This window comes from Pan paniscus, chromosome 16 (genome assembly GCF_029289425.2).
Source record: "Pan paniscus chromosome 16, NHGRI_mPanPan1-v2.0_pri, whole genome shotgun sequence".
Taxonomy (NCBI): domain Eukaryota; kingdom Metazoa; phylum Chordata; class Mammalia; order Primates; family Hominidae; genus Pan; species Pan paniscus.
In genome coordinates, this window is record NC_073265.2 from 6350850 (window position 1) to 6365123 (window position 14274).

Consider the following 14274-nt stretch of genomic DNA (forward strand, 5'->3'; position numbering starts at 1 on the left):
AGCACCGTATTGTCCTGCTCCACTTTCCTCCAAGGCTTGGGTGTGCACGCGCTGGAGCCCTCCCTCTCTGGGATGGTCACGGCCCTGTCCTGTGAGAGGTGGTGTGTGGATACCTCCTGCTCCTGAGTGAGCCCGGCGCTCCGTAAGGAGTGAGGGAATGGATCCGCCATGCCAGCCCAGCCCTGTGCTGCCAGGGGCCTGTCTTTCTAGAAGGTGGGAGTGCGGGCACAGGCTGCCTGCCCAGCTGCAGAGTTCCCTCCTCAAGTGCACCCTGGAGTGGGGAGGGAGGAGCCTAGGGCACTCATGGGCTCCAGGTTCCCTGGCTCCCTGCCACCCTCATGGTGATCTGTCCTTGCATCTACTGGGGGACACAAGTGACCAGGCCTTGGAGTATTTCCACCTATTTTTCCTTCATGGCCTCCCAGTGTATGCTTGGGGAAACTGAGGCTGGTAAGTAGAACACATCACCCACAGCAAGGGTACATGACCAGGGGAAGACCAGGCCCTTCAGGGCTCATGGCCCCAGCCCATGGCCACAGAGACAGAGACTTTTCACTTGGGTGGACACTGATGGGTCCTGCTCCCACTGTGAGACCGCGTCCCCCTGCCAGCTCCACCTGGGGCCTGCCCTGGGACTGGGAAGTTGTGTTTTAAGTCTTGCCCTGCCTCAGTGTTCCCTAAGGAATCCCGCCTGGTTATGACATGAAGCACACGTGTGGTGTCCCTTTTGTGCTTCTGGAGCTGTTGCCCTGATTGGCATCTTGAGAAGAGTACTGGCAGTCAGGGGATCCTGGTGCCTGCCCTGGCTCTGCCCATCTCTATGTGTGTGTCAGCCAATGGGACTCTCTGTGTCTCAGTTTCTCGTCTTTATTTATTTATTTTTTGAGACAGGGTCTCACTCTGTTGCCCAGGCTGGAGTGCAGTGGCATGATCACGGCTCACTACAGCCTCGACCTGCTGGGCTCAATCGATCATCCTGCCTCAGCCTCCTGAGTAGCTGGGACTACAGGTATGTGCCACCACACCTGGCTAATTAAAAATTTTTTGGGGGGGAGCCAGGCATGGTGGCTCACACCTGTAATCCTAGCACTTTGGGAGGCTGAGGCAGTTGGATCATTTGAGGTCAGGAGTTCGAAAGCAGCCTGGCCAACATGGTGAAACCCCCCCACCTCTACTAAAAATATTTAAAAAATTAGCTGGGCGTGGTGGTGGGTGCCTGTTTCTCCACGCAGGGGTGTGTGTTTACCCACAGGGGGAAGTCGGCCTGCTGCTTTCTCCCACTCTGTCTCCAGGTCCTTCTGCCCCACTTCAGTCTGAGCCCTTCAGATGAGCACTGCCCACCCATCTGTACATGCTGGCCAAGGGGAGAAATTCTGCATGCAACACCAGACGACGAGGTGGTAGGTGACGCTGGGTGATAGGGATTTGTGTGCAGGATTTTAAAACAGGATTATAAAGCTGCATGAAACTAGAAAACAGTGGGCAAACAGACCAAGCCAGCACTTTATTTTAAAAAGTTTTATTTTGGAGATTTAGAAATTTGAGATTTTTAATAACGGCAAAAGAAATTCAGTCACACCTAATGATTAACAGAATGTAGTGGTGTATTATCTAAACAGAAATCGTGCTGATGTGCCATAATAAATTGTCTATTAGTAAAAAAATACACTTTAGGGCACAGCATTGTATCACAAATTACAGTAGGATACTTTGCAAGAATTTAATCAAACTAGAGAATTCTGAGTAACTGTATCTTTTAAATGCAGCACTTAAAAATGTAACAACTCTGTGCATCCTTTTTCTTAAAAAAAATGACCTTGCATGTGTCATAGAAACGCTGCTTTATTGCTGCAGAGGTCAAAGTTCAAGGCTCAAGAGGTACAGGAGAGAATACAAAGGTAGCCTTTAGAAACGTGGTCTTGTTTATGTATAAAAAAGGTAAAGTTTATAAAAGTTAATTTACAAACCAAGAACAAAAGTGGTATGCACGCATTATGTACAAGCATCCTTAAAACATCAAAATTTTCAAATGCATAGCCAGAAAGAACAGAAAACCACCACTGCCCCTTGTCAAAAAAAAAAAAAAAAAAGAAAAGAAAAGAAAAAAATATCCCCAAATCACACCACTATTTTCTTCTGGGTGATAACACATTTCTGAAACCACCAAATGCACAATGTACTCAGTCTTTGTCATGATACAGTATCTAGATAATGCACAAAAGCCATAAAAACTTAGTAACACAGGGAGAATGAGCTAAGAATTAAGAACATGAGGGTAAGGCATTCCTGCTGGTTAGTATGTCTGTGGTAATATGGTGAAGTTAGAGATCTGAAGAGGCCATGGAACCAGTCTCACATGCTTTTGTATCCTTCCCTAAGAAAAATGTGTTTTCATGTACAGTAAGTCATTGTCTTCACTTCACCCTCCCCCAGTTATAAATCTCCTTGCTGTACATTTCTGTTAAATCCACAACACTGGTTATATATTCCAGGTGCATTTAAAAAATGTGTGCATATTACTTCATGCATAATAAAATAAAATGTGTACGTATGCTAGGCCAGGGCCATAGTAAAGTTTGAAACAGTGTACTTTGGAAAGAACAGACCTCAAATGCACCCCCATTTACTGGCTGGTATTTTAACGGAAATCAATATGTGAAGTTAAGCAGTGACGATAAAAAAATTACAAAAATCACAAAGCAAAATATCTTTGAACCTCTAGCCAATACCAACAGTCCCGTCAATCACAAACATGCAGTGTGTAGCATGTTTTCCGACCATGGTTCAGGGGCATGCTCACTCATCTTTATCAGTTCAAACAAATGCTTCATACTAACAAACTGTAGTATCAACTCTAAAAAAGGTATAATACTTGATAGAGTGGTTCCATTTAGATTAAGTTTAATCCAGTTTCACATTATTTAAGTCCCTATATTTCAAGAGTTAAAAGTGGTCAATAAGGACAGAAACACAGTTTGCTCCAACGAGATAATTTGGATCTCCGGGAAGACACTTGTTTTGCCAGGTTTTAGGATCACCTATGAGAGAAAAGAAGTTGATGTCATTTACAGTTCAGTAAACTGCTATCCGTAATGCTTTGCAATTATAGGGCAAATATGTATATTTAGACATAATTTTCTTCTGTTTCTTCAGCATATTGTATTTGTATCAAAACACATTGCTTTATTTCAAAGCAGATCTGCTGGCATCTAACAATTCCAAAGGTGTTTCACACTTCTAAAAAAATTTTTTTTAAAACGTTCTAACTCACACCATTAAGAACAGTTTTTTGTTTTTTTTTTTAACTTTCAGACTTCTCCTTTATTACATTATCAAGTGCATTGGCCTTTTCAAAAAATGAATACAAGTGAGTGATGGCAATCTTATGCCTGGGACAGTCCCAGTTTGCCAGAGCCCACATAATTATCAGTAGCACTTTTTTTTTTTTCCAGTTTCGAAAGTCTGGAGGATAATTATGTGATCACCTATTTGAGCTGAGAATGAGGACACATTTCTCACACTCAACTATAAACCAACAAATGAAGCCCAGTTCTGCAGAATCTAGTTCTTGAAGACTGTCTTCCCCCTTACAAAAAACAAGCAAAAAAACGAGACTGCACCAGAGCTGCTCAGCTCTGATTCCAGCTGGACAACAAAATTAATCATGCAGCTTCAAAAACTCATCGACTGTGTGTTAGTTAGGTCTCAGGATTTAAGTTTTTAATAAGCTCTTGGTGATTTCTATTAGATGTGAAGGCAGGAACGACTATATGTCTCTGTGGTGTCCAAGCAAGCTGAGAGTCACAGCTGTGGACGTTTGCTTCCCTTACAGCAGTAGCTCTCAAACAGGAATGACCCTGCCCCTGATGGGACATCTGGAGACAGTTTTGCTTGTTACCACTGGCATCTAGGGGTAGAGGCCCAGGGAAGCTGCTAAATATCCCACGACGAACAGGAGGGCCCTACAACAATCATTTGGCCAAAATGTCAACAGTGCCAGCTGAGAACTTTGCCTACAGTACGTTAGACATTACCTAAGCAGTATCTGGAGCCAAAAGCATTTCCTTTTTCCAGAAAATGGGGTACTTGTAAATATGAGGAAATATGTATTTACATGTAATTTTTTCCTCTGGTAACATTAAAATATGCTCTTGCTATAATCTTTATACCACAAACTTTTATTTCATACTGTACCAAACTAAAACTAAATAATGTTCATCTGATTTATCAAAGATTTGGAAGCTAGACTTTAAATCAGGTTCACTTAAAGTGATCTACACCCCAAATAAAATTCTAATTATTAACTGACTTAAGTCACTCAAGGAAGTGAGAAATGTGAAAATGCAATGGAAGCTTTGAAATTATCTCAGGAGAAAAAGTCATTTACAAATAGTGTATAAAAGAAGTAATTTAGAGTATTACACTGAAAAACCATGGCCAAGTATGATCACAATGGAAGATCTTGTTAAGTTTCTCTGGTATACATACATTGTAGATTAAGAAATTAAACAGGCCAGGCACGGTGGCTCACACCTGTAATCCCAGCACTCTGGGAGGCCGAGGCGGGTGGATCACTTTAAGTCAGGAGTTCGAACCAGCCTGGCCAACATGGTGAAACCCCGCCTCTACTAAAAGTACAAAAATTAGCCAGGCATGGTGGTGGGCACCTGTAATCGAGGCTGAGGCAGGAGAATCGCTTGAAGCTGGGAGGCGAAGGTTGCAGTGAGCTGAGATCATGCCACCGCATTCCAGCCTGGGCGACAGAGCGAGACTCCACCTCAAAAAACCAAATCAAAACAAACAAACAAAAAAGAAATTAAACAATAGTAACCAAAAATAGAAATAGTTATATAAAGGAACAAAGTCATTTTAATAAGGTAAAAATGCCTATTTGTGCAGGACAATATCTCCCACTGCATCCTGAAAAATTTGACAGAATAAATCATTTTTCTGAACACCAAGAAATAGTCAATATTTGGCCAAATTATCAAAAAAAATTTTTTTTGAGACGGTCTCGCTCCGTTGCCCAGGCTGGAGTGCAGTGGCACGATCTTGGCTCACTGCAATCTCCGCCTCCCTGGCTCAAGCAATTCTCCTGCCTCAGCCTCCCGAGTAGCTGGGATTACAGGTGTGTGCCACCATGCCTGGCTAATTTTTGTATTTTTAGTAGAGATGGGGTTTCACCATGTTGGTCAGGCTGGTCTTTAACTCCTGACCTCAGGTAATCCACTTGCCTCAGCCTCCCAAAGTGCTGCGATTACAGGCATGAGCCACGGCGCCCGGCCCAAATTATCAATTTTTAAAAGGCAGAAAGTCTTCTACCTTTCCATATTTATTTACAATATATGCACCACAAATAAATGTGAAAACACTGGTGATGCCTACAAGGCCACAGGAACAGAGATAGAGATTTGCTAACACACAGCATGGGCAGCATCATCAGCCCAGGTATTAATCAACGACAGTCCCCAAAGCTCCCAAAGGACAGAGTGAAGACAGCATACCCGACGAGGAGTCGGATGATTTTAGAGCAAAAGACCAACCGTCAGGAGTCATGGACGCACAGTGTGGTAAGCGCAGCTCCACAGGCTTCAGGAACTTGAGGCCATGGGGACCACACATCACCAAAGGACTCAGCAGTGTTTCACCTGGAGTTGGAAAAGGGGATAGGCAGAGAGGATGGATGTGGTCTTTCTTCTAGAATCCCAGTTTTCCTCACCCTGCTTCTAATTATATGCTTGAAAGCCTAATGGAGTGAGTTCTCTACAGTCGCACTGACCACAAAAAAACGTAACAGCAGCCACATATGGAATCTTAAATTTCCCAGTAGCCACGTTAGAAAGTAAAAAGAAACAAGTGATATCAAATATTACAATATTTTAATATTTTAACTCAATATAACGAAAACACTGTTATTTCAACATGTAATCAATATATGAAATCTTTGGAACTTGGTGTGTATTTCACATTTCCAGCATCTTTCAATCCCAAATTGTCACACTTCAAGTGCTAGCTAGCCACGTGCAGGCAGTGGCTACTGCATTCAATCATATGGGTCTATAATAAAAAACATATTCAAATGTACTTGTTGCGAATGTGATATATTTTCCATTTTCAAAATGTTTTGTTTGCTCCATAGGTGGTTAAAGAGATTCATGCAGGGCCAACACAGTCAGTCCTACTGGTTTTTAAAACAGGATATCCCCAAAATCAGAGTACAGAATCAGATGTCAGTATTCCGGCAAAATACAAGAAAGCGAACTAAAGTTAATTTATTTAGGAAGTAAAAGCACTGCTAAAAGATCCTAAATCACAACACACTTCATTATAATATCCTGGTAGATCCAGGAGGATTATGAAAATAAGTTTCCTTAAGAAGCTCAGAAACATACTGTCATCTCCTCTGAGACTCCTTCATGCACTCTGCTGAGCATGTACTAGTGCTAGGTTCTGGGGTGATGAGTAAGACAGTACCTGTCAAGAGGTTTAGGTTCTCCAATCAGGTGAAGGCACAGCAAAGCCTTTCTGAGTGGGTGTTACCTAACCCATCTCCAGAGACGCAAAGGCTGACTGATTCAAAGACAAATTTGGTTAGGTCAGCCTAGGCTGCTCAGCAGGTGAGACATCCCGTGGCCTGTCCTATGCCATCATTTTTTATTTCACACCAAAAGTAAAAGCAGGCAGTGTGGTCACCACAGCCTTGCTTCAGGCCACCCACTGCTTGCTTGCAACACCGTCCCCAGGGCACCCCTCGCTACAGCACTCATCTGGAGATAGAGAGGTGCTGCATTATTAGCCAAGCACTATAAGCTCTGAAGTGCACACAGGGCAACTCTTAAGTTATCAAAACTAAGGAGAAAAATAAACACATTTACCTTTCTCTTTATCTAAAGGTGGAAGGATGCTGTTGTCCCGGCAGACCTTGAAATAGATTTCCTGCTCAACTCCTTCGGGAATGGCTCCTTGAGGGATAATTATACTAACGCCAGTTTCTATGGAACTCAGCACGCCCCCATTGCTGTTAAATATGCCTCGGGCTGTGGCCACCACAGTATGACCATCTTCATCTTCATCCTCTTCCACAGCTGAAGGACTGAAAGTTCAGAAATGGCTAGTGAGTGAATTCCTAATAATACACAGGTGCTTTGCTTTTACTACTACTGTATTACGTGCTTTCACTTTTATTTCTCCATATAATCAAGAAGTTACTTTAACAAGGCAAGTTTCTGGCAACAGATTTTACTGGCAGGGTTATCGCAGAGAATATTATTTCTTTTTTGTTTGTTTGTTTGGTTTTGAGACAGAGTCTCACTCTGTCGCCCAGGCTGGAGTGCAGTGGCACGATCTTGGTTCACTGCAACCTCCATCTCCCAGGTTCAAATGATTTTTCTGCCTCAGCCTCCCATGTAGCTGGGACTACAGGCGCACGCCACCAAGCCTGGCTAATTTTTGTATTTTTAGTAGAGATGGGGTTTCACCATATTGTCCGGGCTGGTCTCAAACTCCTGATCTCGTCGTGATCCACCTGCCTTGGTCTCCCAAAGTGCTGAGATTACAGGCATGAGCCACCGTGCCTGGCGAGAATATTATTTCTAGAGAAATTCCATTCTAGAAAATTTCAAAAATTCTAGAGAAATGTCAAAAATTCAATTTTTGAAGGCAATTAGTCAAACGACCTTCATTAATGAATTGCAACCTGAAAGTGTAAAATCTGATGCCTTGAACACCCAACTACAGGTGAAGCATCCCTAACCTGAAAATCTGAAATGCTCCAAAATCGGAAACTTTTTTTTGAGTGTCAAAATGAAGCTCAAAGGAAATGCTCATTGGAGCATTTTGGCAATATTCCAAAATCCAAAAAAACCCAAGATATGAGACACTTCAGAACCCAAGAAGTTTGGACAAGGGATACTAAACAGGTACAGAGTTTTATGAAGCACATTTTAAAATCCATGAAATTGGAACTTTAAAACTGGTAAGTCACAATTTAATTGGTAGCCCTGTTCTTCCCTTCCTGTTGTTTTTTGAAATGGAGTGTCTTGCTGTCACCCAGGCTAGAGTACAGCGGTGCAATCTTGGCTCACTGCAACCTCCACCTCCCCGGTTCAAGCAATTTTCCTGCCTCAGCTTCTGAGTAGCTAGGATTACAGGCGTCTGCCACCATGCCCGGCTAATTTTTGTATTTTTAGTAGACATGGGTTTTCACCGTGTTGGCCAGGATGGAACTCCTGACTTCCAGTGATCCGCCCGCCTCAACCTCCGAAAGTGCTGGGATTAGAGGCATGAGCCACCGTGCCTGGCTGTTCTTCCATTTTTAGTGACACAAAACAATGGTGCATCTCACGGCTGATAGCATCTCAGACTTGATAAAATCTCCCCAGGATTTTAAGTGTGCCTGAGTATGGTCCTGCCTCAGCATTCCCTGAGGACCAAGCGCCCGCTCTGGCTGTAGGAGGCAAGGCTTCCAAGGTTCCATGAGGCGAAGACCCTTGTATGGGCATATCCCAAACATCCACGAAAGAGAGACAGTAGATTAACTTAGTAATCACAGAACGCCAAAGGCAAAGGGGATGTGGTATCAATGACTGCTTCAAAAGTAGAGGCTACCAACTTCCTGAAAGTACAGTTTTGAGCCAGGGTTCAAAGGTGAGCAGAAAGACCAACGAAACAGAATTACATGAAGGTAGCTGCCGTTTCACTCCAGCATGACCGGAGTGCCAGGGACGACATCCTACGACACAGCATCAAGGGAGCAGAGCGCAGCCTGAGCTGCAGAGCAGAGGCCAGCTCTGTCCGCCCCTGACCATCTGTGGATGTGCAGAGCTAGGAAGGCAGTGACCGCCATAACCATCCTTTCTCTTGGAAAGCAGACTCAGGTGGCCATCCTGACCTTTGGTTCTCCCTGCCTGCAAGTGCTTCTGCTTTATGGTGGCGTGAAAATGGAACTGGCTGTAGGAGGCTGAGATGAGCTTTTATGTATGGCCAGAATCCACCTGGTCAATCGCCGTGGAATGAAAGACAGGAAAGAGGAGCTGCAGGGAGGCTCCAGGTGGGCTCACTTTGTCTCATTTGCTCAGCCATCTCACTAACTGCTGCTCTTTATAAACAGTCAGAGGTTATTCTATTTTTCTTCTTAGCATCATTGTGGAACAAATAATGAATGAGGAACATAGATACTTAATGTTTTTAGATGTCCTCCACATGCACCTTACCAGTAGGTCAGGAGGTTACAAGAGGTCATGGCTGGTTAAGAGTATGGGCTCCTGGCTGGGTGCAGTGGCTCACGCCTGTAATCCTAACACTTTGGGAGGTGGAGGTGGATGGATCACTTGAGATCAGAAGTTCAAAACCAGTCTGGCCAACATGGTGAAAACCTCTACTAAAAATACAAAAAATTTAGCCAGGCGTGGTGGCACACACCTGTAGTCCCAGCTACTTAGGAGGCTGAGGCAGGAGAATTGCCTGAACCCAGGGGGTGGCGGTTGCAGTGAACCAAGATCGCACCACTGCACTCCAGCCTGGGCGACAGAGGGAGACTCTTGTCTCAAAAAAAAAAAAAAAAAAAAAAAGCATGGGCTCAGAGGTCGGATGACCAGCAGCTAAATTGAGGCTCACCTCACTCTAGCTGTGACCCTGGGCAAACTGCTTACTGTCACTCAACCTCAGTTCTTAGTAAAACGGGGATGATGACAATACCTACCAACCATACACGACTGTTAGCTTTATTATTTTACCAACATCTTGTACCTCCTGGAGGACCTTCTATGTAACAGCATTCATTGCAACAACACTCTTCAGTTTAAAGATTGAGTTAAAAAGATCACTTCAAAGTCCCAAGTCAAATAAACTACAACAAACTCACATGAGAAAAATCACAGGGCCAATCCTTTGAGCAAAGGCATAAGTCTTACCTCACAGGAATAGCTTTAGGCACTGTGCTGATATTATTTATTTGATATTTAGGCTTCTCTGCATGGATAGAGAAAGTTTCAACTCCACTGTCAAACTCAGGAGGCTGTGCCAAACTGTGCGATTTCACAAGAGTTTTTGGAGAAGTGGGAGTTTTTGAAGACAAGTCAGGTTTATGTGCAGTTTCACTTGGCAGAAGATTGTGATTGAATTTAGGACTTTCAAACTTGCGTTCAAATGGTCGGGCAGAACTTGTATATGGTTTTGGTGTGAATCGATTGTATGCTGGAGTGACTGTTTTCTGAGTCTGTTCAGTTCCATTAACTGGGGCTTTATCTGGAAAACTTTTCTGGGGATAGAAAGCTGGCTGAGCAGTATCTTCTCGGTTTGGTGGTCTGAAAGTTGCTGGCTTATTCTGAGATGGAGGTGGGTCTGGTTTGGACACTAAGGAATTCTGAAAATCCAATGACACTGAATTACCTGAAAAACAAACGTAAGCATTTAAACAACTTTCTGAAAAAAGTTATAATAGCCCTGTCCCAGCTTAACTTGTCCTGGTGCTGGAGTCAAGGCCCAAATGTGGGTCGCACAGCCAGAGCCTGACTCTTGAGCCCTGGAGGCTAGGTGTGATGCTGAGGGATGAGGGCAGCATGGACAGGTGGTGCCATGAATATACCCTGCTGCCCTGGAGTCAGGGTCCAGCTGCTAAGATTCCTGGCCTCCAAAGATTGGCACTAGTCTTTGTGAAAACTAGAATGCCCAATAATCATATAATAAGGATACTCACTATTAATTAGAAAAATGTAAAACAAAACCAACAAAAAGCATTAAATACTATTTCACACCCACTAGAATGGAAAAACCGAAAAGTTTGATGATGCCAAACATTGGTTAAGAAGTGGAACCACAGGATTTTTTATGCACTGCCAGCCGCAGTGTAACACAGTACCAACTGAACTCTGTGAAATAATTAAGGACACTACAAGACAAGAGAATTATTAATCCAAATACCTCATGAACATAGTAATATAATTTTCCACAGTACGAGAAGAAAAATCATATGGTCATCTTAATACATGCAGGAAAAACATCTGACTGCTTTCAGCAAACTCTGAATATAGGGAATGTCTTAAACATGATAAAGGACATCTACGAAAATCCTACAGCTAACATTCTAAAGGATAAAACATGAAGTCCTTCCTCCTTAAAATCAGGAACTAGCAAAAGAGGTCCAATTTCACCACTTACATTTCAGAGTTTGTTGGAGGTCCTGGCCAGTGCAATCAGCAAGAAAAGAAAGAAGGCTAGGTGCGGTGGCTCATGCCTGTAATCCCAGCACTCTTGAGAGGCCGAGGTGGGCGGACCACCTGAGGTCAGGAGTTCGTGACCAGCCTGGCTAACATGATGAAACCCTGTCTCTACAAAAAATACAAAAATTAGCCGGGCGTGGTGGTGTGCGCCTGTAGTCTCAGCTACTCGGGAGGCTGAGGCAGGAGAATCACCTGAACCCGAGAGGCAGAGGTTGCAGTGAGCTGAGACTGCGCCACTGCACTCTAGCCTGGGCGAGAGCAAGGCTTCGTCTCAAAAAGAGGAAAAAAAAAAGAGAAAAGGCATAAGGACTGGAAAGTAAGAATTAAAACTGTCTTTATCTGTAAACATGGGCATGTGTGAAAAAAAATCTTAATAAAAGATAGCCTCAATCCAGAACTATAACACATCTGCTTGAAGACTCACAAGCCCAAGGAGGTGCCTCCTAAGGGAATAATAAGAGAAGTCTGTGCTAGGAAAATGCCTGTCCACAGCAGAAGAGATAACCACTTTGTGTTTATATGCTGAGGGTAAAATGTTACAAAGCTCTTAAGATGAATAATCTGGAGCTATATGTGATCTACCTGGTATGTAAATGCAAAAGTCAAGGTGCTATGGGATACATTTTATATGAAACATTATGGCTTTTCTATTTGGGTGTGTGAGATAAAACATAGTAGGTTTTACAAACCATCTTTACATATACTGGCAAACACTACTTCCAGAAGATTTAGAGACTAGCATAAAATAGATTAAAATCTGTTTAGCTAAAAGGCTTGTCCAAAATAATGGTCTTGTAAAAACAGGAGACATACTTTTAACAAAATTCTTAGTTTTTACTGTTCCCAGCCCAAAGGTTTCAAGCATGTATTTTTTAATGTAAAAACCATTTTGCCTAGAAACCACCAGAATTTTACTTCATAAGCATTACTGTGTTAAAATGTCTACTTCCGAACTTCCTACCTTCACCATGTGCTCCCTTAGAATGTATGTGGAGAGACGCGCCGGTGACAGGCTGAGATGGCTGGGCATACTGCGAGGGCAATGGAGGAGGAGGGGGAGTGGCCTGGATGGGTTCATAGCGTTTCTCGCCAAATGATCTATCCACACCATCAGCTTCAGGAGGCTTTCCCCTGTTAACAAATGAAGAAAATGCCAACACCTGAAAATGGACTCACATTTACAAAACAAGTTCTCATTTCTCCATGTATCTCTAAGTTAAAAAAAAAACTAGAAATTTCACAATTTATTCTCATGAGTATGGGTAGCTACTCTACCAAAATATAAAAACAGATTCGACCATTCATCGGCACAAGAAATGTCCAGACACACAAAAACTTTAAGAATATTAGTAAAACATCCAGAAGATGGCAACCAAAGGCAGGTGAAATTTTGGGTATAGTTTAATATTTAATTGTTATTTACAAAAGATAGTAACGTTGACAGATTCAAGAAAGTCTTGCAAATATTCTGAAAACATATCATGGCACAAATTTTCCTGAGACCCACTTTTTTTGTTTTTGAGACAGGGTCTCATTCTGTCGCCCAGACTGGAGTGCAGTGGCACGATCTCAGTTTACCACAACCTCTGCCTCCCAGGCTCAAGCGATTCTTCTGCCTCAGCCTCCCGAGTAGCTGGGATTACAGGTGCCAGCCACCACACCTGGCTAATTTTTGTACTTTTAGTAGAGATGGCGTTTCACCACGTTGTCCAGGCTGGTCTTGAACTCCTGACCTCAAGTGAGCCGCCTGCCTCTGCTTCTTAAAAGTGCTGGGATTGCAGGCATGAGCCACCACACCCGGCCCTAGACCCACTTCTGATTTTGTATCTGGCATCTGGCATACTCGGAGCACCATAAAAACAGATGTCACAGACTAGGGGTTGGCAAACTTTTTCACTGAAACACCAGAGAGTAAAATGTTTGTGGTCTTTTGGCCCATACAGTCTTTGTTAGAACTATTCAAATTATGCGGTTATAGCCTTGAAGCAGTCACAGACAATGGGCATATCTGCGTTTCAGTAAAACTAAAAAAAACTGGAGCTTTTACTTTAAAATTTCCGCTTGAGTTACCAGGTCCATTTTTTGGTTAAATGACTGCTAGAGCAGCAGATCCTGCTTTATTTTACAAGGTTCATTTAAGTCAAATTGTGCCATGTATGCTTATTTTTTCAGACTGCCAATTGTTAATATGTAACACAAAATTCACACAAATCTTTTTAAAAGACCCATAATTGCAACATTGCCATCTAAACCTTACTGCTGAATGCCAAAGCTGCACTAGCTTTATGTGCACCAACAATAACATATACATTTGGAATACTCCTGGTCATTTTCATAAATTTTCATTGAAGAAGTCTTATGATTGGCTTTTTTATCTTGCTTTCATGAATTTAGACTAAGCCCTTGATGATGACATTAAAATCTGAAAGTGCACATAATGCCAGTGACACAGTGAGGGACACCTTATGGAACAGCCTCACATTAATTGCCAGTCTTACCACTTGACGTTCCTTTTCAAGTAGTCATAGCTAGTGTAAGAGCCAAGAAATCTAGGTGATGGCAAAGCAAGCGCAATAGAAAAATGAAAGAAAATGGTCAATCTAACTAAGTAAATTTGCAGCAAATGGAACTCAAATGTCATTTAAAAATATCAACCAACATCCACCATTTCACCATAATTTGGTGTATAAAGGAACATATCACCAACTCTCATTTGGCCAAGGAAATTGAAGATAAATAAAACACAGTCACTTAGTTATGTCCCGTCTGCTGGCCCATCCTTCATGTACTTTAACTGGTACTGCAGTGAAAAGCAATGTGTTTGAACTTTGCTCCTTCTCCACCTCTGTTGCAGCTGCTAATAGTGAGCAAAGAAATTTATCAAATCAAAGAGTGGTGATCAAGGATAATTAGCAGGTTCTGAATAAGTGGGAGTGACATGTCCCATTAAAAAAAAAAAAAAAAAAAAAGGCTGGGCAAAGAAATTCTGCAAGTGAAGACACAGGAAAAAGTAACACAACAGAAGAGCTACACTGAGCCCCTGGGAGGGGAATGG

The 14274-nt window shown here is 42.7% G+C and overlaps 1 protein-coding gene and 1 long non-coding RNA gene across 17 annotated transcripts in view; one reads left to right on the forward strand and one right to left on the reverse strand.

Annotated features, from left to right (window-relative positions):
* Positions 1-14274, forward strand: part of LOC117976131 (uncharacterized) — a 43261-nt gene that overhangs the window by 25317 nt on the left and 3670 nt on the right. Inside the window, exons 4-5 of one of the 3 annotated variants that reach the window (XR_010110034.1) lie at positions 1253-1400; positions 6894-7140. This is a non-coding gene — a long non-coding RNA (uncharacterized LOC117976131). Of the gene's footprint in view, positions 1-1252; positions 1401-3452; positions 5499-6893; positions 7155-14274 lie in introns of those variants that run through there. The other 2 variants (XR_010110035.1, XR_010110036.1) reach the window with 2 other exon arrangements.
* Positions 1504-14274, reverse strand: part of TJP1 (tight junction protein 1) — a 268094-nt gene continuing 255323 nt past the window's right edge. For 6 of the 14 annotated variants that reach the window (XM_034938368.3, XM_034938365.3, XM_034938371.3 and 3 more), the window contains 5 exons: positions 12181-12350; positions 9912-10389; positions 6876-7093; positions 5505-5648; positions 1504-3038 (listed from right to left, as the gene is read on the reverse strand). In XM_034938368.3, the coding sequence (XP_034794259.1) occupies positions 2944-3038; positions 5505-5648; positions 6876-7093; positions 9912-10389; positions 12181-12350 (1105 nt within the window). In that variant the 3' untranslated portion in view covers positions 1504-2943. The remainder of the gene's footprint in view (positions 3039-5504; positions 5649-6875; positions 7094-9911; positions 10390-12180; positions 12351-14274) is intronic. The other 8 variants (XM_034938367.3, XM_034938372.3, XM_055098168.2 and 5 more) reach the window with 2 other exon arrangements.